Genomic DNA, 25,686 nt, shown 5'->3' with positions numbered 1-25,686 from the left:
TACGTTAAACATTTTTATTCCCTGACACAAATTAATTGCAAAATATATACAGTAACCACCGCAAGCTTTACTAGAATTTCCTTGCAATTGAACAGAATTATACGTGACAGTTAAGCTGTTTTTCTCTATAAAATAGTTCAATTGAAACAAATCAGGGCTGTTCCCGAAAATCTCGAAGAATGTACAATTGAGTGACCTTGAGATATATATCAAACACCAATGTTCTCCTACCCCATTGGACGTATCAATGTTCACGATGTAAAGTGAAGGATACGTTTTCACATTCTTGGGAAGTTTGTCGGCAGGGAAGACTCCTCTGAACAAATATTTGGTATACGGGTCATTCTTAAGTATGATTTCAAGTTGTTGCGAGTCCATTATGAACTTTGATCACATAAAACTGCTCTGTTCTTGTCGATCTCGACCAAAGATTGATATTCGGAATAGTAAATCACGCTTACTGTTGACGGCAACGATTCTCCGAATATTAATTCGAGACGAACGCTCCCGTTCTTTACCAGGTTGAAACAGTCAGTTGAACTTTTGTTGAGATCGGGAGTTAAATCGAATACGAATAGTGCATTTCCATTGGCGAATTCATCACGGTCGATAAAATTTCCTTCGTCAATATTCCATTGACCAGTTTGAAGAAAGAGATTAACGTATGATCGCATAAGCAACTTATCTTTGAAATTTGGGTTTAACGGTTTTGCCGGGACACTACTACCATCAAGGTATAGGGCGATTTGAGTTAACGAAAAATTTTTGAAGTTAAAAGGTGACATTTTGTAGTCTCCCAAATACGCATTCTGGTCCACAAATCCGATCACCACCTTACTCGGTATCTGACCATTATATAAGTTGTCTTTGACGCATATTTTGTTGCCTTGGGAAATTGAAAATGAATTACATTCCGTACGGGTGATTGGATATTTCATTGTTGCCAGTTCCAAAGTTTTAGCGTGGGATAACATAATCTCTGGCGTCAATCTAACTTTTCTGAGAAACATTGATGCGTGTGTGAAAATGACTTTGCATTTTTCACCGTCTGTGTGTAAACAAAACTCGTTTGAGCTTTTGATAAACTTGAAATTTAGATCTATCAGGTTAGGAATAAGTCGATTTTGTTGACAAATATCGGCTCGTACAACTCCTATCATGTCAATAACACCTTCTTGGGCAAATTTTGCACGTTTCTTAAATCCGTCGTTATTGGAAAATTCGTCAAATTTCCCAGATTTGTCTTTATAGAATAGAGACGCGGTTAAGAAAGTTTCCTTGGCTGGTCCACCATATGTCAAGAGCGTTTGAATCATACTCTTGTAAGGATACTGTTGAGGGCATGATGTAACTGATCTGTCACCCAATGATACGTGAACTTCGCCAAAGAGACTATGTAAAAACAAATTTTCCGGACCAACTTTGTCCGCGGGAGTTGTGGTTTTAGATACAGCGTCGTAAATATCGGGTTTTGGTAGAGTTCCATCTGCTTTCACAATTTTCACTTGAACTTGAAGTAAGTATTTTTCAAATCAATGTAAGTCTCCGAGTTTCCAGCGATACTAAAGATAATTGCTTGGTTTTCATTTATGTTCGATGTTGGATTATATTCAACCCATTGACGTCCTATTATACCAGTTTGAGTATAAGGTACGTGAAATAAATCAAGTTCCGAGCTAATGCTGTTTTGTGAACTGGGGTGAGCTAGAGACATTGTTCAATGATTACGAGAATATATCAGACTGAAGCAGAGAACGTCTTTTCTTCTTCCTGGTTCGAACTGAACTGATGATGGGAGACCTTTTACGTCCATTTCCACTAAGTTTACTCACTGCTTCGGCGGCTCTTCTTAAGGTTTCTTTCCCCGCCTCTTACCCCCGAGATTTTAACGCGTCTTTAATAGACACACCACTCGAGACGTCGGAAGCAATTTTTGCCCCGGTATTTAAAAATTTTCGACCAAGGAATGTGGCACCTTTTTTGAGTAAAGGCATGGCAGACCGAAATGCCGAGGCTAATATATTTCCAAGACCATATCCTCTTTGCACGGCTACTCCACGGTATACCGGAATTGATCCGTGTCCAATTTGATTTAAGTAATAGTTATTATAATCGTTTACAGAAACGTGATCCAGATTACGTGGAGACATATTTCTCCTTTGACCCGCTAACCACAAATGAACAGAAGAAAGATTTTACACCTGATTTTATAGATAAGTCCATGTTCATTTAATAGATTTGTGGTAGTTATTATTGTAAGCTTCCAATAAATCTGGTAAAACGTCGATATATTTGTGCGTATCTTTCTCCGTAAAATATCGGTACATTCGAGACTTCAATGTTCGATTGAATCGTTCTATAATACTAGATTTTACTTCGGAGTGCGTTGCGAAAAACTTGATTCCTCTACGTTTTAATTCACCTTGAACTTCTTTGCATAGAAACTCGTTACCATGATCAGTCTGTACAACCTTCGGCTGTCGACCTGATTCTAAAATAGATTTGAATGACTTTACCATAGTTGATCCTTTCTTATCCTTTGTAGCCACAGCGAATGCGTATTTGCTAAATACATCGATACAACATAAGATATTGCGGTATCCACTATTGTGATTTTTTATATCTGGCATGTCTGCCAGATCTAGTTGCCATTGTTCGTCTATTCCATACGCTATCGTCTTGTTTCTTCTGAATTTATGTTTTATCGGCTTGTGTAACGTGTACGTATCTTGTCGTTTTAAAAATTATCTCACATCGTTTATGGTCACTTTAATTCCCTTTGCCCGGGCAGCACGATAAAGACCGCGAATGCCTCCGTAACTACCGGCGTCCTTAACGTTGAAGTATATTTCTTCTAACTTATCCATTCATCGTACAGTTCATTTTCCGTTCGTGATACCAGTACGCGAAATCAAATAGTTCAAAAACGATAATAATAAATAATAACAAAAACGCCGTAATAACTTTGGGTGATTTTAAGTATGTTATCGATAAAGAGGTTATCAACCCAGACGGAGTAGGATCGATGACACCTTCCATGTTGAGGTATAATTCGTGAATGAAAGAACTGAAACCTGATATATCCAACTCAATAATCCATTGCCATAAATTGATTCGGGACTTGGAGGTAAATAATCTGAATCATCGTACACCTTCTCTGGTAGATCGTTAGAAATAATAGGTACATTTTCAATAGGGGATTCAAAGGGGAATTTATTTTTTACAAGTGATTTGGGTACATTTTCCTTGGCCAACAATTCATAAAATTTATCCAATCCAACAATTTCATGTTTCGGTTTGGTTTTGTATCCTTTAACTGATTCGTGTAAAATGTCCATGATATTAGATCTAACTATAGGGCGTTCTTTATAAATAAGTTCACCACTGGTAGACCAATCAATTTTACTGTTTCGTTCAATCCACTTGTACAAAGCAATGACGGGTTTCAGATGTGAATCTGGTATCGCGATAGCTATTTCCGAATACCAGTCTTTCTTTCTTTTCGGTTCTTCAACGAGTTTCGCTTTCTTAGTTCTTTTGTTACGTTGTAATAAATGGTTGTACAACTCTACTTTTTGTGACTGATTAAGTTTCTGATTATTTAAAACAGTTTTCGTATCCAAGTTTTCGTCATGTTTTGGTTGCGAATTGAGCCGTCGGTAAACGTCTTCGGGAACTAAGATCATCTTTCTAGCCATTTTTGATAGCTCTACTTATAGCCGCGCCTGCCGCACTGCTCACAATTGAAAGAAGTGGTGCTAAGAGTAACGGTAAAAATCCTCCCTTCTGTATTAGAATCTTTTTCCGTTTTGCGATTGTAGTGGGTTTAGATATCTTCCGCAAAATATGACAATACACACATAGATAAAGAAATACTACAAAATTTAAAAAGGTAGAAAAATACTACACATTAACCATTATGAATTTAAGCTTACAACATTCTTCCCGTAGAGTAAAACATATAAGTTCAGAGTTAACTTGGTTCCTCGTTATCTATATCTCATGTGTTTTAAATAGCGTATGGAATAAGTTAAGAATGTATTGAAATGGTGAATGTTAAAACGTCGTAGAATAAAGAGTAAAACATATGTTCAGAGTCAGCTTGATTAATAAAGAGAATAACACAGACGTTTCCGGTGTAGTCACGTAGGGAGAAAAATACTACAACAATCTCTATACTCTACATTCAATACGTTAAAATATATTTCCGAACTGCTAATATAGGTAGAAAAATACTACAAAATCTCTATATTTTACCTTTAGTACGTTAAATGACGTTCCAATATGTAAATATAGGAGGAACAATACTAGAAAAACCTTTTTTCTTGGTGTTCAATATGTTAAAATAGATTTCTGAAATGCAAATATAGGTAGTAAATACTACAAAACCCTCTTACTCTACGTTCAGTACGTTAAAATAGATTTTCAATAAAGCAGTTGACGTAGAATGTAAATATTTTTAAGCTTCATTTTAATATCATTAAGTGCGTAAGTAGTACTTGAAGGAGCATCCAAAACTGGACCGCAAGGTTTTTTTTATTTTTAGGGGAATATCTATGGGATTTTAACATTACAATAAAGCTAATAGGTCCAGTTTAGGGTTTTTGTCGGATTTTTATACCTATATTTACATATGGGAATTGTATTTTACCATATTAAAAGTAGAAAAAGAGATTTTTTGCAATATGTTTCCACCTATTTACAAATCGGAAAAAGATTTTATTAGATTTAAAGTAGAGTAAAGATGTTTCTTGTATGTAGGCTTAGGTTATTCTAGTTTGCAATTCAAAAACTATTTATAAATAAATTATATTCAAATAAACTTTGTCGCCCGGGTTAGAAAATATTCATCGAGAATACTTCTTCTTATACGTACGATGGGTAACGTGGATGACAGAATCTCTTAAAACGGAGAAATTTTTTCTCATTCTTCGAAAACATATCAATCAACTAACATCACACGTGCGATTTCAGAGATAATAAAATGTTATTTCCAAATATAGAACAAAAAATATCCACACGCTATTTTTTTTAAATTTCCGATACACAAATACAGATAAAGAATTACTACAAAATTTAAAAAGGTAGAAAAATACTACACATTAACCATTATTAATTTAAGCTTACAACATCCTTCCCGTAGAGTAAAACATATAAGTTCAGAGTTAACTTGTTTCCTCGTTATCTATATCTCATGTATGGAATAAGTTAAGGATGTATTGAAATGGTGTATGTTTAAACGTCGTAGAATAAAGAGTAAAAGATATGTTCAGTGTCCGCTTGATTAATAAACGTTTAAACCTACACTTCTTCTAGGGCAGCGGTTAAAATTGAACATTTGAATATTTATAGTAATAAAAGGTAACTATTCTGGAATATAAAAGATATTTTAATTAAAACATTTCTTAATTTCTTTATTGTTAAATGTAATTGCTTAACTTAAATAAAGCGTGAAAATTGTTAGTTTCAAAATTATCTTTACAAATCTTATCCACACTAATTTTATTTTATTTTCATTTTTGTGTTTTTTTAGAATCTTTCTGGCTATATTTGTGTATAAGAATTGTATTTTACCATATTTAAAATATAGGTAAGTTGTTTTTGTCGTATTTTTATACTTATATTTACATATTGGAATTGTATTTTACCATATTAAAAGTAGAAAAAGAGATTTTTTTTGCGATATGTCTCTACCTATTTACATATCGGAAATAGATTTTATTGGATTTAAAGTAGAGTTAAGATGTTTCTTGTGTGTAGGCTTAGGTTACTATTCTTGTTTGTAATAATTAGAAACAATGTAAACACTGTAACGGAGAATCACACAGCCTCCTTGTAACTTCTTTGCCATTTAAATAAAACCGGCGAAATTAACGATTAAAATTTTAATTTAATTTGCAAATTAAAATAAGGTTTATTTCTTATATCATAGTTAACTCTATCCTCGCAAGGAATAACATATACCGTTTTACTGGAGTGTTTCAGATAACGTTTACTTATTCCACACCTTCAATCCATTTTTTTTCACATTAATTTGATATAACCTTGTATCCACTAAATTATAGAGAGTATTGGAAGATCATAGTAACAGTGAAAAAGCATTGCTTGGAATTATAGATATTGGGGTGGAGGTGTGGTAAAATTACGGCTCTTCGTTTTTCCAACTGCTTTTCAGGTGTGACCAAAAGTACCCTAAAAGCGATCAAAGTCACCATTACCGGCCTTATGTACCCTATTTCGGATCAAAAGTACCCTTAGCTTTATTGTAATGTTTAACTCCCATAGAGATTCCCCTAAAAAGAAAAAACTTGCGGGGTACATGAAGTATTTCTGAGAGAGAACTCTCACTAGGATAAGAATACCGGGGAAACCAGCGGTTCAAATTAAAATCTAATTTGCATATTAAAATTATGTTTATTTCTTAATTCCTAATTTACACGGTCTTCTTACGGTAGAACGCGTACACTATATTGGAGAAACGTACGCGTTTCATATCGGTGATGAAAAAGCGGGGATTGTCAATCAGGATTAAAACTCTTCTTTTCGGTAGGAATTCAATAATACAGAGAAAGGCTGCTACCTTCTATAAACCTTTCATTTTAGCGGGGAACAGTCTTTACGTTTTCTTATGCAACACTCTCTATAGCGTTACACGTTCACCACCTAAGTATTTACCCTTCATCATCACCCCTACCTTTGGCTGTTCACCACTCATACCTTTGACTGTATGTTTTGGTATCGTGCGGAGCCGTGTGGAGGCCTTCCAGTGTATTGTTTAGTATCGTGCGGAGGCCTTCCACCAACTCCACCCTGCCTTTGTGTGCGAAGTGGGGATTGGTCCACCCATTTCTGCACCTTCTGCTGGTTTGAGTGGCTCCGGTCAAAGGTGAGACCATCAGTGGTAGGGTTCTGCTACCCATGCTGGATTTGTCACCTGTCCGGGCTAGGGGGACGCTGGCGTAGGGCACTATGATGATAGGCCTCCGGTGGTATGGTCTCTGTTACTAGGTACACCGGGCTATAAATTCTGACACACTGCCTTTGGCTCTCTTAAATCCTGACTGCAAAGCCTCCTCGTGGCGAGAGCCGGGCAACGTATGGCTAATAACCTGCGGCTGATTTGCACAGGTACACAGTTCCTATCCAGTGGTTTGATGGGGTCACTGGAGCTCTTGAGGGGCTCCATACCCGGCGTTCGGAGTCGCTGGGCTCTTGGGGGCGGTTTGCTGGGTCACTGGAGTCCTTGGGGGTCTCGTGCTCGGGGCGCTGGGTCACTGGAACCTTTCGGGTGTTCCATACTAGGCATTCAATATCCTTCTGGGGAGGGTTGTTTGGCGGTGGAAGAGGAATTCACTCTAGTCCTCAGCTGTGCGAGGGTGGGAATTAGGGCAGCCCATGGGGTCGCCTTTTGATGGGCCATGATGAGGGCGTTTGTTTGCCATATGTGAGCCTGTCTTTATGGTTGTCTCAGTTACCGAACGTTTGTTTCGCAAAGTGCATTTTTGTTGGCATGACTCTTTGTCTTGTGTGCCGCCGTAGTGCTCAGCGGAACGGCGGGGTACAAGTACATAATCTAATGTACGTTTACTAATCGGTGGAGCGGTCTCCATCTTATGGAGTAGGTTCACTCGGTGTAAGCCTTCTAAAGTTTATTCCCTGGGACCGGCATGTTGACCCTACTCACGGTTAATAAATTGACTTTTATTAATGTTAACGAATTTAAAATTCAAAAAAGAAGTGCAACATAATTCGACTAAGAAGCTTTATGTAACAGTAGCTAAATATTTAATTACGGCTTTTACATTACGACACAATGACCCTGTAGCTGTATCACTTAAGAACTAAATTTATTTTTTCAAACTTAAATAATTTATAAATAGATCTTTAAGTTACGTAGAAAGAGTCCTAATTGAGCCATTATAATTTCCATACAAACAATGATATAATTAAAACGGTTGATTTAAGTATATTTTGCTGATGGCGTCGTGTTATTGCAGTGCTTTTATCCTTTTGTAGTTGATACATACCAAGCATAATATAAGTGATATTGTTCTCTCGTCATTCTTATATATCTTGAGTTCAATTCAATTCAATTGAATTAAATTTTATTTGTTTAAGGAAGAATTTTACAATGATGTTAGAGGGTTAAAAAATCTGGCGACTTGTAAGCCCTCTTTTTATTTTAATTAAATTTATAAAATTAACAGATTTATAAACAAGAAAGAAAAATTCACTGAAAAAAAGTTAATAAAAGCAATAGTTTATCGAAAAATTAAAATAAAATGCATAATAATAAAAAAAAATTATTAACTATTTAAATTTTAAACTAGTAAGGGCATTTGGGATATCTGGTTTTAAAGAATTATACACTTTTGCACAGTGGTAAAAGCATCAGTTTATTTTTTACTGGTTTAACATTGGGGATTTTAAAAAAAATTAGAAATGAGCTCGTATTAATGTTATAAATATATATTGATAACATTAATATGTTACGTTTGGTTAATTTACACCCATTTTTAATATCGTTTTATAATAAAATTAGGCTCAAGTAATGAAATTGCTGTTTTGCATTTAGAATAATACAATTTACTCGAAATTTTTTTTGTAATATTTGAATTCGATCTTGGTTCTTATTAGTTTTATAACCCCATATACTTATTCCATATTACAGAATAGAGTGAAATAAAGAATTGTATACTTCGAGAAGAGCTTTTTATGGTTTTGTAGTTTTACAAATATAGAAAAGGCCCCCAATCCTTGATAATATACGTGATTGTCCTTTGAGAGGTTTATATAAAAAATTAGGCAAAGGTATTAATAATGGTTTACTCGTCCTAATGGGTGGGTGATTATTTATATATATAGTTTTCTGTTTAAATTAATATTTTACCTTGGTTACTAAAAATGATATATTCTGTTTTGTCTAAGTTTAATTGGAGCTTATTTATATCTAGCCAAGATTGGATCTTAGAGAGGCATAAATTCGATATTTTGGTAAAAGTGTCTAAACATTTACCTCCAATTAATTGGAAGCTAGGTATCGTAAGCATAGAGATATAAAAGTCCTATCTGAATTAAATTTGTTAAATCGCTAATTTAAAGATTAAAAAGGAAAGGAGAAATGATAGAACCCTGCGGACACCCATTTTTTAACTAATTGGTTCGGTAAATGTATTCCTTTCTCGTGTGTAGCAATGTCTATCGGAAAGGTAACTTTGGATTCAAAGCCCTGCTTTGTCTCTTACACTAAATTTATAGAGTTTATTTATTAAACGCTCATGTGCGACACTTTCAAACGCTTTGGGAATGTCTTAGACGATATTTGCTTAGGGGTAGTCTATGTCTTAAGGGTTCAGGATTTTAGCTAGAGCATTCTCAGTTCTTCGGTCGCATCGGAATCCAAATTGATAATCTGATAGTAAGTTATATTTTTAAGCGAATGAGTTAAGTCTATTAAACAATGCTTTATTAAAAAAAATACAAAAAGGGAACTTCCATTTAAGGATCACTGCTATTTCAAACATCGATCTCTCCAAAATGGAGAACATAAAATAAAAAAACTTCAAAATAAGTTTGATCAAAGAACGCTCATTGCTTTTCGAATGTATTTCATAACTACATATGTTTCTCAAACAAAACGAGCTTACATTCAAAAGAATATATATATATAACAAAATTCTATAATATTAAGAATCATATATGCCCTAATAATAATTATAATTGGTTATAATAATGTATACATCAGCATCCTACATGCTTTTCAACGGAATATTCTCCGTTAGTCTAAGGTAGTTGATAAAAATACTTTAGAATGTATCTTGGATAAATATTAAACGAAAAAGACTCAACTAAGGTTTCAAATTGATTCTTAAGATATTGAGTATAGTTTTGGCAGAATGATAGAGTTTTATAGACTTTTCATTTAGCTGTGGCTTTGAAGTTCCGCATATTTAGAAAGTTCAGCAAACCGAGACTCGCTATCTCTTTTAAGATTATGAGGAGCGCCAAATTCTGCGATTTTCCCTTGAGAGAGGACCAACACCCTGAAAATAAATTCATATTTAATTCAAAGTTTAAAATATAAATGGAGTACATCAAAATGTCTTAAAAGCCGAGTTGAGTGGTTCAAACCTTCCGTCTTTTCTTAACTCTTTTTGGGAGAAAATGTTTACTGCCCCAACTCTACTACCAACAGAAAGTAAAAACTGAATATATTCCAAAATAAAAGCGCCACCCAGTAAAAATATTATATTCTAACTCTAAAAAAGCTAGATTCAACTCTTAAATGAATTTCTAACAGTGAAATAGTAAGATATTTTAACATAATTACCCAATGACTTGGTTTTGTAATTTAAATGGATATTGGCCTACGATTCACGGAGGGATTGGGTGACATTATTTCACTTCGATAGACCATGTAACCTCTATAGCCGCACTACCAGACATTGTATTTTATAATTATTTATTTTGGCCTTTAATAAGTGAAAATGAAAATTACATAAACATGTTTGATTTTAAAACCCGGTTGATGTCTTTGGCAGTTCATGTGATTAATATTCTTTAACGGGTTTTTTTTTCAGGTAATGGAGCTACATTCTAAAAGTCTTAATATTAAATTTTATATAATTATTTCTCGAATCATGCCCGATCGTTTTCTGAATATATCATTTCAAAAAAATTCAAAACTTATATTTTTAATTTCATAGATTATAAAGATAGTTCAACTTGGGAAACACCTGTTTAAATTCATTAATTTTTATTTAAAAACTCACAAATTTCGATATATTTAATATCTGGATCACCTAGAAAATTATAACGTCTTTGGCGCTGGGAGGAAAGCTCCTGCCTTATAGTTTCATTTAGCAAAGTGGTAGTTTATTTTTTAAAGAATGTCTAAAAGTTACTCCAGAATATGGATTTGATTTGGCAAATTGTGTAACTTCAGAAATCATCTGCCCCGTGGAAAGACTTTTGCCTTCTCGCAAAATGCGACGGAACTGCAGGATTTGGGAATACAGAATATCATTACAAAGTAGGTTCTTCAAACCGACGGAGAATCTTCGCCCTGCCATCAGTATCGCCAGCACTTGAAACATTTGGCTAGGACGGTGCTTTGACTGGAGCCGCTTGGCCACGGGGTTCATTTCGCGAACCAATTGCAGCTTTTAGTTAACCCGGCCAACTGGGATAAACACACTTAAAACTTACTGTTGAAAAACCAGCAAATACGGTTTATAATTTACAGAAAGGTGCAGTTGAAGTGGGTTAACAGCAGTTTGTCGTAAAAATTACAGCTTTCTGCTGTATTTTGAAGAAAATAGTAGCGACTGTAAAAATTCATATTCGTACTGTTTTTAAAATGACAGTTATATTAAAATTAACAATATGAAACCGTGGTTGACGTTTTACTTCAAAAATCCGTAAAATTTACCACACGTTGCAATTTTTTTCTGTTATAAACGGCAAGCGCTAGTATATAAAACAACTAATTATTATTTAGTTGTCAAAACATTTTTTAAAATTGCACATGTTTCATTTTAGTTTTAAATATAATAATATCCGATAAAACTATTTTAATATGCTCTTTTGTATAAGTAGCATCCCACGCAAAATACTATATTAATTACAACCCTTGTTCATCGTGTGCTTAATAATTTGAAACCAAGTTATTAGTTTACTTTCCTTTGGTTTTCCCTATAACTCTAAATTACAAAGGCTCGAGCTAAATATGATTAACTAGAGTAGTAGTCGTTTTTGATAATTTCTTTTGGATTATGGAAATATTTTGTTATAATAATTTTAATAATTGATAAAAATTATTAGATATTTCTATCATGAGTTGATAAATAAGAAATTTGAAAATTTTAATTAGACCAACGTGATAATGGTTTGTTCCGTAAGAATTTTGATGAAATTTTAAGGTTGTGAATGGGTTTTGTACTAAATACGTATGATAACTAAAACTACGGCAAACACTGGAATTTTACAAACATTGGATTTTACTGTAAAAACTGCATGCATTTACCGTATTAAATACGTCTGGAATGAAGGTTAAATAAACAGCAATACTCTGTAAATATAATTTTTTCTTGCTGTATTTCTAAACAGCAGAGTGTCCAGTAAATTTAACAGGAAGCATGATAATAAAAAAACAGTCAGAGTTGGTTGTAATTTAACAGCATTCTGCTGGCATCTATGCTGACTGCAGCTTACTGTAAAATTTACAATAATATTTTTCTGTGTTAAGGCGATAAACGTTGCTACACACAGAAAAATATTATTGTAACATTTACAGCAAGCTGCGGTCAGCATAGATGCCAGCAGAATGCTGTTAATTTCACAGCCAACTATGACTGTTTTCTTATTGTCATGCTTCCTGTTAAATTTACTGGACAATCTGCTGTTTAAAACACAGCAAGATAAAGTTCTATTTAAAGAGTATTGCTGTTTATTAAACCTTCATTCCAGACGTATTTAATACGGTAAATGCATGCAGTTTTTACAGTAAAATCCAATGCTTGCCGTAGTTTTAGTTATCAAACGTATTTAGTACAGAACCTATTCACTAACTTAAAATTTCATCAAAAATTTTACGGATCAAACCATTATCATATTGGTTTAATTAAAAATTTCCAAATATTTTATTAATCAATTCATGATAGAAATATATAAAAAATTTATCAATTATTAAAATTATTATAACAAAAACTTTGACAAATATTTTCATAATCCAATAGAAAAATTTAATCGTAAATTACTACAACTCCAATTGATCATGTTTAGAAAACCAAAGGAAAGTAAACTATTAACTTGGTTTCAAATTATTAAGCACACGTTGAACATGGGTTGTAATTAATATAGCATTTTGCGTGGGGTGCTACTTATACAAAAGAGTATATTAAAATATTTTTATCGGATATTATTATATTTAAAACTAAAATTAAAATAATAATAATTAGTTGTTTAATACACTAGCGCTTGCCGTTAATAACAGAAAAAACAGCAACCTTTAGTAAATTTTACACATTTTTGAAGTAAAACGTCAACCACGGTTTCAAATCGTTAATTTTAATATAACTGTCATTTTAAAAACTGTACGAATATGAATTTTTACAGTCGCTACTGTTTTCTTCAAAATACAGCAGAAAGCTATAAATTTTACGACCAACTGCTGTTAACCCACTTCAACTGCACCTTGCTGTAAATTATAAACCGTATTTGCTGTTTTTACAACAGTAAGTTTTGAGTGTGTAGGTTACTTTTACCTAGGGTGATGAATTGGGTTGTAACAAAGCTGAAGATTATTAGCTATAGGGTACCGTTGTATAAATGGACTTGTTAATGCTTAATCCCTAGCAAATTCATTTTCGTTTCTAACGCATTCTTGGTAAATCAACAAATTCGACAGATCCAGGTTAAAGTAACCATTGTTAGTTGTTTTAATGTGGTAAATTCTATTAGAAATAGCAAAAAATATCTTCAAAAGCTAAGCTTGTTTTTAATCATGCAGCCGTATCGTGTTTGTTTGGAAATATGATAATTTAAATTTCTTCTTATAGCCGGAGAGGGAACCCGTTGAATGAAACGTTTTTCTTGCTAATTGCGGAGTCTCGCGCCTTGTCCCCGTTCTTTCTTCGGAGATTCTGTGAAATCCCTTATGCTGATTGAAGGTGTCACGCAGTTATATGTCTTTGAAATTGTATATTTGAAATAAAGTGTATGTCTTTGGTTTAAGGATATTCGAAGAACATATTAATAAGTCAATTGCGTGTATTTTTACCTGTCGTAGTCCATGATAGTGTTTATTCTATGCGCAATGGTGATTATTGTGCAAGATGCAAATTGGTCCCGTATCGTGGCTTGAATGAGATCGTCCGTTTCCATGTCAACAGAAGCCGTCGCTTCGTCCATCACCAAAACCTTCGTCTTCCTGATAAGCGCTCTTGCCAAACAGACCAGTTGACGCTGTCCAACGCTAAACAAATAAATAAAGCTATCCTTATTAATAATTATTATTTTGTTGATATCAATATAGCTGAATAAATCAATTATTATTATATGACGTTATGCATTATGTGCCAAACGAGTCCATTAAATGAGAGACAGAAGAGTGTTTCATTATTTTTAAAATAAATATTTAAAACAACTATGTATCATCATAGAAGACTTTTAGTATATTAACACCAACTAATGCGCCTCTAGAGCTAAATTATATTTTAATATTTTCTTAAAAGATAAAATAAATTGATGAGAGTTCGGTAAATACTGTTCTCCGTATTTGAAATAAAATATTTAAAAAAAGTATTTAAAATTAAATCATATAAACTTTTGTAAATTTATGATAATAGGAAAATTAATATAAAGTTTGCAATTTTGTATAGCCTGCAAATGGTGTTTGCTAGGACGATACAAAGCATAAAATTTTTAAACTCGTTATGAGATAATGTGACGGATTGGACAATTCAGTCCGCACGTCCATCTGATTAATCAGGGGTGGGATATGTGTAAACGCCACGCCAACGGGGGGTACTTGGAAACAGGGGTGGGACACCCGTGGCGGAAGTATTCAGACAACCCTTTGGGTGATCGGTGGTTGTCCTCAAACGGCTATGTACAAAGAAAGAATTAAATACAAAAATTTAAATAAAACAAATGAAATCCAAAAACGAATTTAAATAAACTTGGTCAAATTGTGCCAGGTTAAAGGCACTTTTAAAGAAAAATTAGTTTTAGAAGGCAAAACATACAAATAACTTCCGTTAGTATGTAGCGCGGGTACTTAAGTTCATATAATCACTAAGATTGAACGTCACTGCATTGAAATTTTTATAAGCGTTTAAAGAAAACTAACAAACAAAATGCGGCTAAATATGAAAAGTTTGAGTCGAATATCAGGTTGAAAATATGTCTGGTTTGAACTGGTGAAATTTCACTGGACGAGTTCCAACGCCGTAATATCCTTTTATTAAATGGATTTTCAAACTGAAGACCCGTATCGAAATCGGTTTTCTCACAATTAATAAATTCGAATAAATCTGACCTGAAATTCTGTCCACCTTCCATCATTTCGTGACTTAACCCATTTTGATACGTCTTCACGAGAGTTTTTAAATGAGCTAATTCTAGAGCTGTCCACAGTTCGTCGTCACTGTTTAAGTTGAAAGGGTCCAAGTTGAATCTCAGGGTTCCGGAGTAGAGAACTGGATCCTGTGGAATGATGGTTATTCTGGATCTCAGATCGTGTAGGCCCAGTTTGCTGATATCTTGTCCGTCGATAATGATTTTACCGTTTGCCGGCTCAATCATCCGAAACAGAGCCAATGCCAAAGAAGATTTTCCAGCGCCTGTTCTTCCTACCACACCAACCTATTTAATTAAAATATAAATTACTTTGACTATTTTGAAAATGCTTACAATCTTTGTCAATTTTATAACCAAGTAAAAAACAAATGAGAAATTTTATAGTAAAATCAACCATTTATATTTCAATAATATTTTGGGTTAACTTTTATTTTATATTTATAGTTGTGTTTGGTTATAATAAGCAACTATTTTTAAAAAGACCGAAGATAGTTATTTTTTAATGATGTAAAATGTTTGTTTCAACCAAAATAATTCCAACATTTCCGGCTTTCAGTGGTTCTGTAGACCATGAATCTTTATTCTTAATAATATTTTTTAAACTGTGTAATTTCTTACTTTTTCCATTGGATTTACAACGAACGATATGTTGTTTAAAACCAGGTCCAATCCTTCACGGTAGCGAGTGGAATAATTCCGAAATATAATTTGACCTTTCTCAGGCCATTGCTTCGGAAGATGCGCCTCTGGCTTATTCCAATCTGCCTGTTTTGGGAGAAACACGTTCATGAAATTAAACCGGAATTTTTAAACTTTGTGAAGCTTGTGCAAAAGACTAAGGGCTGGTTGTAAAAGTATGCTTGGCTAGAATGTTTCGTCATTATTCTAGACAAAATAGGCGTGTGTATCCGATTGGCGATTCTAGCTGAGAAACGCGTTGCAAAACTATAATTTTCAACTCTGCTAGCGATAAATATTTCTATCCGATTGGCTGGTTTCATACATGTTATCTCTGCTGTTAATTTGCCTAGCCATTATGTTTTCCATCAAACTATAAATGTAACTGTCAGACTTTGGCTCTTTCAGTCTTGCGTTCCATTCATTTGTTGCGTTCGAGAAGTAATTCTCAAAATCTAGTCCCAATTGCATAATGGTTGTGATCAAATATTGTTAATATTATTCTAACCTCCATAATTGAAAAATCAAAATCATACTTTTTGAACAATATTTGTTCATCAAAGTATGGTAACATTCTATTGCAGATGTATGTAAAAAATGTTAGATTCGTTTCAAATCTTTCAATAGCAGTTTGTTGTTAACAAGTTTAGCAACATTATTGTGTGGTGTGCGGTTCGCTTTAACCCGTTTTCTCCTCCTTTCACCATCTTGTGTAAACCTAGCATGGCCACATTCTGAAAATTTTTAAAATGTCTGAAAGAGTGCTTGTTAATTAAGTGGTAGGGAAATGATTGCCACATCTTAATCAACTTTTCTGAATCACTTTCATAGTTTTGTGCGCAATACCACAAATGTCTTGACTGTGCCTGCACCCACGGCAGTAGATCTTCGTTGCATATTAATTTAGCAAGTGCCCGAATTTTTTAGCCAACTCCTTTGGCCAAGTGCCAAACATCAAACTGGTGGTCTTTTTGACGGTATTCTTTACGTAAATAGACTCTAATTTGAATATGGAAATCTGTGGTTATCTGGTGATTCTTTACGATGCCTTTTATCTTATCCAAGCATTTTTTTAGCCCCAACAACTCCATGTTGGTGGATTTGTATTCAACTTCTGTTTTCTACGTTAGTTTAAAATGCATACATGTGTTTGTCCTTTGATAACAACCGTAGCAGGCACAATGACCAGGACTGTCGCAACGTCCATACGCTGATAAATGATACTCCGGACGTATTTGCATTTCTTTAAAAAGTGTTTCTTGTTCTCTTTTCCAAGCCTGATTTATTTCGGGAACTTAGGTTTTCTTTTCTTCCCAATACCGTTTAGCCCTAAATACTCAACAAACGTGTGAAATCTGGGGAATGTTCCACCGATAAGCAAAACGGAAGCAGCAATTAGAAAATTCCCAGCGGGCATTCTTCCAATGAGTGGTTGTGATTTCCAAATATCTAAATGACCATTTAAACAAAAGAACTTTACTGTCAGAAGGCTTCCTTCAGGTTGAGATTTTTTTGTATTAAAATATCAACTGGAGATGAATATCCAACATGGTCACATAAGACTCTTGATAAAAGTTCATTCAATTGGCTGTCAAAGACAATTTATTTTTTCTACTGCACTAAACTGTGTGGTAATGAAATGTTTTCCATCTCACCAGAGGACACATTTTTAATGGAAAATATGTGGTCTGCTTCGGATTCTTCGAATAATGATATGTTAGCTACAGGAGTGGTTTGTACATCACTATACATTGGAGAACATAAAATACTACTTAGAGAGCTCGCAAAGTTGTTTTTTTTTGTATCGTTGGCTGTTGATTGACTTACTGGCAGAAGCGGCTGCGCTAGGTTTAAGATTGAACTAGAGCTTGCGTTACTTTTATGTGATTGAAATTTATGACTGGCGTATGAATGGTCAAGATGATCTTGAAACTTTACGTTTTCTGTCAATGCTTCAATTGCTTTAATAATATCTGCAAAAGAGCACGTTTCGGTTCCAAACACTCGTGAAATTATTTCATTACACTGCACAGCTACAAAGTGCTTAATTTCCGAAAGTTCACTTGGCATAGTCTGTGTTGCAACATAATATTGCAATTTTGCATTTTCACAGAGCACAGTCTGCACTGCTAAGGTTTTAATCTGTGTCGTATTTTCCTCTTGATTAACGCAATCATGAATACTATAATTTTTTTCCAAATTGTTTGATTCTCCTTGGTCTTGCACGCAGTCACCATCCAATTTATCTAAACAGTTATCTTTACTCTTAAGGCACAACGTTTCAGAGTATCCTTGATTTGTTCCTGAATCTTCATTTTTGATTTGTGATGGTGATAAACTAGAGAGCGATAGCACTGAGCCTCTCCGAAGCTTTTTTCACTGAGTTTCATTAGGCTTAGATTAAACAATCTGGTTTAAAATGTTTCTCACAAACTCGATCAACATTGTTAATGAAATTAGGTCTTCGCAAAGGGTTACACTCATACTCGGCTATGGCATTATGAATTTTATCCTTTGCCACTTTATTGGCATGTTGGGCCCATTTCTTGGTAAGATCTGTATCTTTAACAAAATCCGGAACAGTAAAATAGCTTAATGTTTTTGCAACCCAACTGATATTTTCACAACCATTAATTTTGCACCCTGGCATTCTGATGATATATCCAACTAGGCCTAAATCGGAGACCTTGAAGTTGAAATTAAAAATAAATATAAAATGTACCACGTGATCTATACACTGCCTACTATTGGTTCATTTTAGAGCCAATGATGTCGCTGTGGCTTCGTGTTAGGCGGAGAAGTGTGAAATACCAACTACCAAAACACGTATTTGTGAAGATATGGAATGAACTACGACTTGTTCTAGAGCCTGAAGTGCTGAGAGGTCGATCTCCGTTGCATTCTGCAACTGAGGTATGTGTTCTGCTTTTAATAAAACCAACTGATTGAAAGGAGAAAAGGCATCGAGTCGACCGTTCCAGTTCTTTCAAAAATACATTGAAAGAATATCGAATATGGTTGAAAATTCACTTAATATATCGTGGACATGTCATGTGCTACATTTGTACATACAAGATGGTCATTCAGAGCGAAGGCGATAATTGAACTGACGTAGAATGATGTTTCATCAAAATAATATGGGCTTAATGGTGGCTCAGGTTTACCTAATCCCGTTTTCTTTAGGCTATTTGGACATTTAGTACCTTCTTTTTGGTTTTAATTTTCAAGTCAGTCCATTTGTCCTTAATTTGTCCTTAAATTATTTTCCATTTCGGAAAAAACAGAACAACTGCTGACACCTCTTTAGATATCTCTTCTCAGCCTTTGTAAACTTTTTCCATACCGCATAACTCGATTTATAAAGCCTTGCCTGACTTCCAGACCAGAATTTAGTGCCTTTTTTCCTCTTTCACTATAATTTGGTTGATGTCCTTCCCACGGTGCCATAATTATTTACCTTTCAACCACCAAACTAAACATAATTATCAAAAATTCTTGAAAGCAAACTTCACATGAGAGAATTTTCACCGAGTTCACTTTCTGTCGTCTGCCTAAATAACTCGCGATTAACCGCTAAAATAGGACTCTCCTATTGGTTATTAAGTATGCGGGGCGTAATTTCGGCTAGAATTATTTTGGCTAGATCTCATTTTGCGATTTCTAGTTGATCGGCTAGAAATTTGCCTAGGACTTTAACAACGGGCACTTATTATCTGTGGATTATTAAATCTTTTGTATTACCCTCTTGTTTCCTAACATACACATTTTCCATTCAAAATCAGGCTAATTTTAAACATTCATCGTATATAAAGCAATGTATAGTGATGAATCATTAAAATATGCAATTTATATTATTTACTAGTACTTGAATGTTTAGCTCTATTAAGAGCTAAACATTCAAGTAAAACCAATTCGGAATAGAATATCCGTAATAGTTTTCGAAATAAATATAAAAAGAACTGGAGTGCTCATTGCTCAAATATTTTGTCCACTGTTCAAGAGTTCGGTTACCTTTTTCAGAAATAAGCAATATTGTACCTTTTTTTAATTTGAGAGTCAAATTATGCGGATTAAGGTTGAGCAGCATTGCCCTTATTTTCTTGTAGACGATGACCACCTTTTTACAATTCAAAATAATATAAAATAATATTTCCCCGATTAAAATTCATGTTGTCTGTATTATTTTAAAGAAATGAAAATAAATGATAAAGAGACGTCAATTGTTATTTTTAATCAGTTGGCTAATTTAGTTAAATAACAATGACCTTCAATAACAAACCCTAGTCTATATTTAGCATCATTACAGACCCTGGTCTTCATTCGGTGTTGTTACCCGTTCTGTTCATTATCTGGCGCCATTACGAACACTAGACATCTTATTCCATTTTTAATCCATATAATTTTGTTAGGGATCCTGAACAAAAATGAGCCTAGCAAAGGGCCATTCAAATTATAACGCATTGTTCCGGGCCCTTGACTTCTGTTACGGAGCTGAAATTTAATCGAATCTTCTCATGCGGCACAGACAACATTTAACTCGAAACGTTGCGGGTGTCAAAGCCATCGAGAAGTCCAGTTTGTAATTCTTGTTCGTCACAAGTTTATCAAAAATTTCGGGCCCATCAAAAGTGCGAATCGTTCGATTTTTCACAGTAGGGTCACCAATAAAGGTTTGCCTTGAAGCAAAGTCTCTTTTCTGGAGGTTAAATTAAATTTCAATTAATAAGATTGCATGTTTTAATAAAACAAAACTTGCTAGATTTATATGGTAAACTGGTTATTTCCAAAACATTAGCTGACATGGGCCAATTCAATAAATAATTAACTTCAGCACTCTTAACTAAACCATTCTTCACATTTCATTTTTGCCACATAGCTTAATTTACGGCTGATTTCAGAAACTTCTTTATTCGGAGATATATTTTCAGGGTGCTGAATTTTTTAAGGAATATTTTTTAGTATAAATAGTGTTTAATTTGTAAATTGAAATATAAACAAAATATGTACACAGTTTAATAATTACATAGCATCATATTTACTATCAATTATTCACTCACTTAAGGATTAAGTTTTCATTTTAGCAAAGGAGCGGAAAATAACTTAAGAACCTTGGAATATAATTTTACAAAAAAGAAATTACTGTCGATATAAATTTAGCTTACTTCAGGATTTAATTTGAAATATTCAAATATCCTCTCCAGACTCACAAGAGAAGCCTCAACAAGTGTTCCGTTAAATAAAATCAGCCACACTAAAGGTACAATCTGCAAAAGTTGGATAATTGAATGATGAACGATTTCAAAAAATAACATTGGGAGCTTACATTGATAGTCAATAATATTTAAATAACACAACGGTTACTTCATGGTTTTAAAAACATTACTTTACTGTTGAATACGGTAAAATTCTGCGAGCTTTCGGGTACGTGACCCCTTGTCAAGCACTAAATCATTAATAGTCATTGGAAACTTAAACTACAGGATGATCAATATCAAACTCGCGAAAAACGGCCAATGGCGCAGAAAAAAAACGATAATTATAATTGAGATATGAAATTATAATAGTGATATTTCATTATATTTGTGGTATTTTGACAATGGCGCAATGTTCTACCGAAACTAGTCAGTTAATAAACCTTTGTTTTTACTTACGCAATTATACCGTGGTTTTAGTTATTTAGTTTTATGTTTTCAATGTATAAAAACAAAGATTTTGGAAATCAGAAATTTATAAATTAGATGACGGGGCCTAGGGTGGTGCTTTGGATATTAGCCTAGCTGATTATTAATTTTATTATTAACTAACTCGCTAAATATAAAAAACTTTAAATGCCCTTGGTTCAAATGCTAAGATATGGGGAAATTTCAAGCTCATTGCGCTACCTCGAAATGTTTTTCAAATTATCCCAATGTTTTATGAATTATGTTTTCTTACATTGGAACAAATTAATAAAAAATTAAAATCAGTACCACCTTGAATTCACATTTCTTTGGCTCAGACAATTTTTAAAAAAAAATCTGTTTGGGCTTTCTCGGGTACCCGCAGAATCCACCTTACCCGTAGTACAAATTTGCCTAAGAAACCCCTTAAATTCACCCTACTGTAGTCCCTACATTTTAACTACCACCATAACTCCTTACCGTAACTTAAATAAAACCCTCTGTTGTACTTTTTTACAATCGTGTTACAGCACAGCTTAAAAGTGATAACTTCCTCAAGGTAGACTGGTCCCAAAATATTTGGTTATATACCAAATGTTTAAGTACCCAGAAAATGTCAGGAAACTCTGGACTTGTCAGAAATATTCTACATAAAGTTCAGACAATCTGTCCTTTTTTCCAAGAATATAATTTTGGAAAATATTGCTTGGATTATTATTATTTTTTTCGTATTTCTTAATTTACTGCTTTTATTTCTCACGTAAAGAACATATCTGTAATTGGTATGTCTGAACTTAAGATTTTCTTGCGTCTGTGTAATAGGTTCCACCGAAAAATCATGTTAATAAGCTTGAGTGAAGTCCAACAATGTATTTCATGTACTTAGGCATTTTCTATGTTGGCGTGCTCATAAATGTGTTCAATACTTTTCCAATTAATTAGTGAAATGCATTTTCTAAAGGCGCCATGTGTAAATTGAACTCGAATCGTTTTACTGAGGTGATGATTAAATTACACGAACCGTGTTCACGTTGTTAAAAATATATCCAACTATTCCAGGTGAGAGGAATTCTTTGGACAGTATTGCCCAGAGAGAAGCAGTGAGTAACAGCACGTTAAGTAACAAATTTATCCGGAAGGACATCCATCTGAAAATAAAGTTATTGTAGTTTCAGAGTTGTTATTAAACTGATTAATTAATTTATCTAAAAAGGGATTTTTCTGAAAATGAAGACGTAGATTCATTGTGTACGATCTACTATCCAACAAGAGGGTCGGCTTTTCATGACAATTAACTAATATCAACCTTGATAGACAGTGTTGAAAACCATTTCCTATTCGTGTTTCCTGGTTGAGTAAGTGTAGAGATGAACCGTTACAACAGAAATTGACACACGAACTTTAAACTAGCATGAACGACTTTGCTGGGCATTACGCGAAACAAGAAATTTGAATAATTTACTTTACTCTACTGTTGTCCTAATTCAAGCACAAAAAATGAATAAAAAATTTATTCAACGCAACAAGAACATTAATAATAATACAACCGTAAAGAAGTTCAAGGTTAAATGTAAATTAGTTGGGTAAAATAAAAAAAATCAAATTGTGCACTATAAGTTATTACACTTTGTTTAATTTAAATATATGAAATTTCTAACCTCACACTCATTATCCAGGAATAATATTTAGCTTCGTTATCCTCAATGAGTGAAAATGCTTTTTCGGTGAATATGTCTGTAGCTTTCAGAGATCTGATGACGCTGGCCCCGGCCAAAGTATCAGAAAAATGGGTGAACAGAGGAGAATTTGAGTTGACGAATAGGTTCTTCAGCTGTCGATGAGCTTTCGAGTAATACACCTAAAAGCATTGAAATTCCTCAAAAGTTTAGTTTTGCAATAAAATATATAATCAAATCAGAATGCTATTGACAAGCTTCAAATGAAACACAGATAATTTGTCTTGCCATATCCGTATATATATTGTTTATAATTCTACGATGTATCAATAATAATTAGCTAGGCTTATACCCCAAGCACCACCCTAGGCCCAAGTCATTAAGCGACGTTTAATGACTTAATCCCAGGTGGTCGAGAAGGTGGTGGAAACACCCAAACATTCTTAAGCACCGCTAAGCCAGTAAGTTAGCACGAGATTTTAAATACTGTCGCGTGAGACATGTGTGCGTCAAAAAGGGAACGTGAAATAAAGCAAACCAATACATTGGACAAGCTAACGTTCAATAGACAGATAGAATTAAAGAACATTAAATTTGAGTTAAAAGCCGTAACATGACAAATGTAATTGCAAATTATATGACTCTCTTTCTATAAACGGCATTATTTCATATATATTAAGAGAATAAAATTGGTATAAAATGAAAATATGTATGTTCATTAGAGAAAACGGTTATTTAAATTTAGACAAAGGCTGTTCTGAAGTAGCTATTTAAAGTCTCTTTAATGTTTTACTTTTTGTTTTCCATTTATTTTATGTTACATAGTTATACCTTGGTCGAATATTGACTGGACTCGAAACCTTAGCAAAATCCCCACAATTTGCATCGCTCGTCAGCGCTCCTACCGAGAGAATCGCGAAATATTTCTATCCAAATACAAAACAAGTGCGTAAAAATGTCAGATGACCGGCATTCCGTCGCCTGCTCCGCTGTTTTTAATAGAAGTGAGGCTTTTGGCATTTTAATAGGCTTTATATTTTTCAGTAATAATTGAATTGGAAGGAAAATGAAAGGGTAATGATTCAATTAATTCAAATAGGAAGTTCGCTTTAAGGTTTTTGCATATATAGTTTGTGTGAAGGTTGAAATAGATTATAAATTAAAAAATGCCTAGTCAAAATGGATATAAAGGTGTAAGCTCTGGCGACAGTGATGAGCTAAGAACACTAGGCCTAACGGCGTCTACTAAAATTGGGCTCGTCTTTATTATTTGGATTGAAATCTTTTCAATACTTGACACAACGGCACTACAAGCGGCGCTGCCGTAAAAGCACCAAGCGCGCCATTTGGTTTCGGGTCCAGTAATTATTCGTTCAAGGTTAAACCATGAAGGAATTTATTTCAACCACGAATATCGAACTGCATTAAGTAGTCTAGCCTCAGTCGCTAGGATGGGAGGGGCTAAGTTATTGTAACGTTGGTCACGCGTCAACCCTAAAAAATCGTATTGGGCAAAGTTTTGAAACTTGACCAGCATGAAATTTAGTTTCTAAAATTTAAAACACATCTTTTTATTTGAACGAAAATAGATAATATTAATGTTAACTTTTTATTTATGATTATGAAGTATTTTTGTTAAATAACTGGTATTTTTAAAGAAATTACCAGTCACTTTCTTCGCCGGTTAAACAAACACATGTCTCCTGATTGGTTCAAGTGATTAAGTAAAACGTAGAAAGACACCGCCCATCTTAGCCCCAGATGGTAGTAAGGGTAATGATATAGTTCGATATTCATGGTTGAAAGGAATACATTCATGATCATACTTATTAATGTATTCCTTATTGTAGTCTTATTTTCCATTTTATATTTGTTTTGTTTTATTTAACGTTCCCTTTTTGACGCAAATGTCTCTCGTGATTTTAAATTTATGTTAGTAGCCTTAAAATAATGGTTATATATAACTGGCCTCGGCTCGGAATGTCCGCAATTATTGAAAAAAAATTGTTTTTACTGTTTCATTTTTAATTTATAAACGTAAATATATATTTTTATTTTTACCATAGAATTAATCTTCGTATTGTTCAACGCATTTTGTTAATAAGAAGCATATACTCTTAAAAATTTATTTTGAAAAAAGTTGTTTCTTGTCATTATAGCAGTGATACTTGCTACAAATCAAGTAAATTGAAATGCTTATTTTTTCAAAAACGGGGCAACGTTTCCAACATTGACATTCATTGTGTATTATAACGACCGATACTTCAGATATTCAACATTTAACCATAATTGAAATGTTATTTGTGGACCAGTTGTAAAACCTAAAGAAAGTGTATAAAATCATTTAGCATTTACAGAAAAATAAGAATTTAGCAACAAGGTCTATTTCAATTTCAATTAAAATTAATGCGTCGTTTCAAAACCAATTTCGCGTCGTATATTCGCAGCCGGCTTAACGGCCGAATCAAGGAAAAACAATTCATTTTTAAAGCGTTTTGGTTAAAACAGTTATCTCATTTTACTAGATAAAATTATTAAGTAAAGTCACCGTTTCTTACTTTTATTTACATAAATTAAAAATACCTAAAATA

The 25,686-nt window shown here is 33.6% G+C and overlaps 2 protein-coding genes across 2 annotated transcripts in view; both read right to left on the bottom strand.

Annotated features, from left to right (window-relative positions):
• Positions 1-377: 377 nt before the first annotated feature.
• Positions 378-1,714, bottom strand: LOC149963393 (uncharacterized protein F54H12.2-like). The gene is made up of 3 exons (XM_090166798.1): positions 1,564-1,714; positions 1,046-1,510; positions 378-886 (listed from the first exon to the last, which is right to left on the bottom strand). Exons 1-3 carry the CDS (start codon positions 1,712-1,714, stop codon positions 378-380), a joined length of 1,125 nt encoding a protein of 374 aa, XP_090022924.1.
• Positions 1,715-9,721: 8,007 nt separating this feature from the next.
• LOC149963391 (ATP-binding cassette sub-family C member 1-like) overlaps positions 9,722-25,686 on the bottom strand; it is a 60,537-nt gene continuing 44,572 nt past the window's right edge. Inside the window, exons 19-25 of the mRNA XM_090166788.1 lie at positions 23,078-23,277; positions 22,441-22,567; positions 20,922-21,023; positions 15,700-15,846; positions 15,041-15,366; positions 13,781-13,975; positions 9,722-10,043 (exon numbers count right to left, since the gene is read on the bottom strand). Of these exons, the coding sequence (XP_090022914.1) occupies positions 9,923-10,043; positions 13,781-13,975; positions 15,041-15,366; positions 15,700-15,846; positions 20,922-21,023; positions 22,441-22,567; positions 23,078-23,277 (1,218 nt within the window). The 3' untranslated portion in view covers positions 9,722-9,922. The remainder of the gene's footprint in view (positions 10,044-13,780; positions 13,976-15,040; positions 15,367-15,699; positions 15,847-20,921; positions 21,024-22,440; positions 22,568-23,077; positions 23,278-25,686) is intronic.

Source organism: Leiobunum rupestre, chromosome 1 (assembly GCF_980474605.1).
Source record: "Leiobunum rupestre chromosome 1, qqLeiRupe1.1.hap1, whole genome shotgun sequence".
Classification (NCBI taxonomy): domain Eukaryota; kingdom Metazoa; phylum Arthropoda; class Arachnida; order Opiliones; family Sclerosomatidae; genus Leiobunum; species Leiobunum rupestre.
The sequence above is the reverse complement of the archived record's forward strand: the minus strand, read 5'-3'. Positions and strand labels throughout refer to the sequence as shown.

Excerpts from the sequence above, each read along its gene's own strand:
- LOC149963393 (XM_090166798.1), bottom strand. The coding sequence starts at position 1,714 with ATGTCTCTAGCTCACCCCAGTTCACAAAACAGCATTAGCTCGGAACTT. Across the intron at positions 1,511-1,563 it reads AAACCAAGCAATTATCTTTA|TTCAAGTGAAAATTGTGAAA; the intron begins GTATCGCTGGAA and ends ACTTACTTCAAG. Across the intron at positions 887-1,045 it reads GTTTTGTTTACACACAGACG|GCAACAAAATATGCGTCAAA; the intron begins GTGAAAAATGCA and ends CAATTTCCCAAG.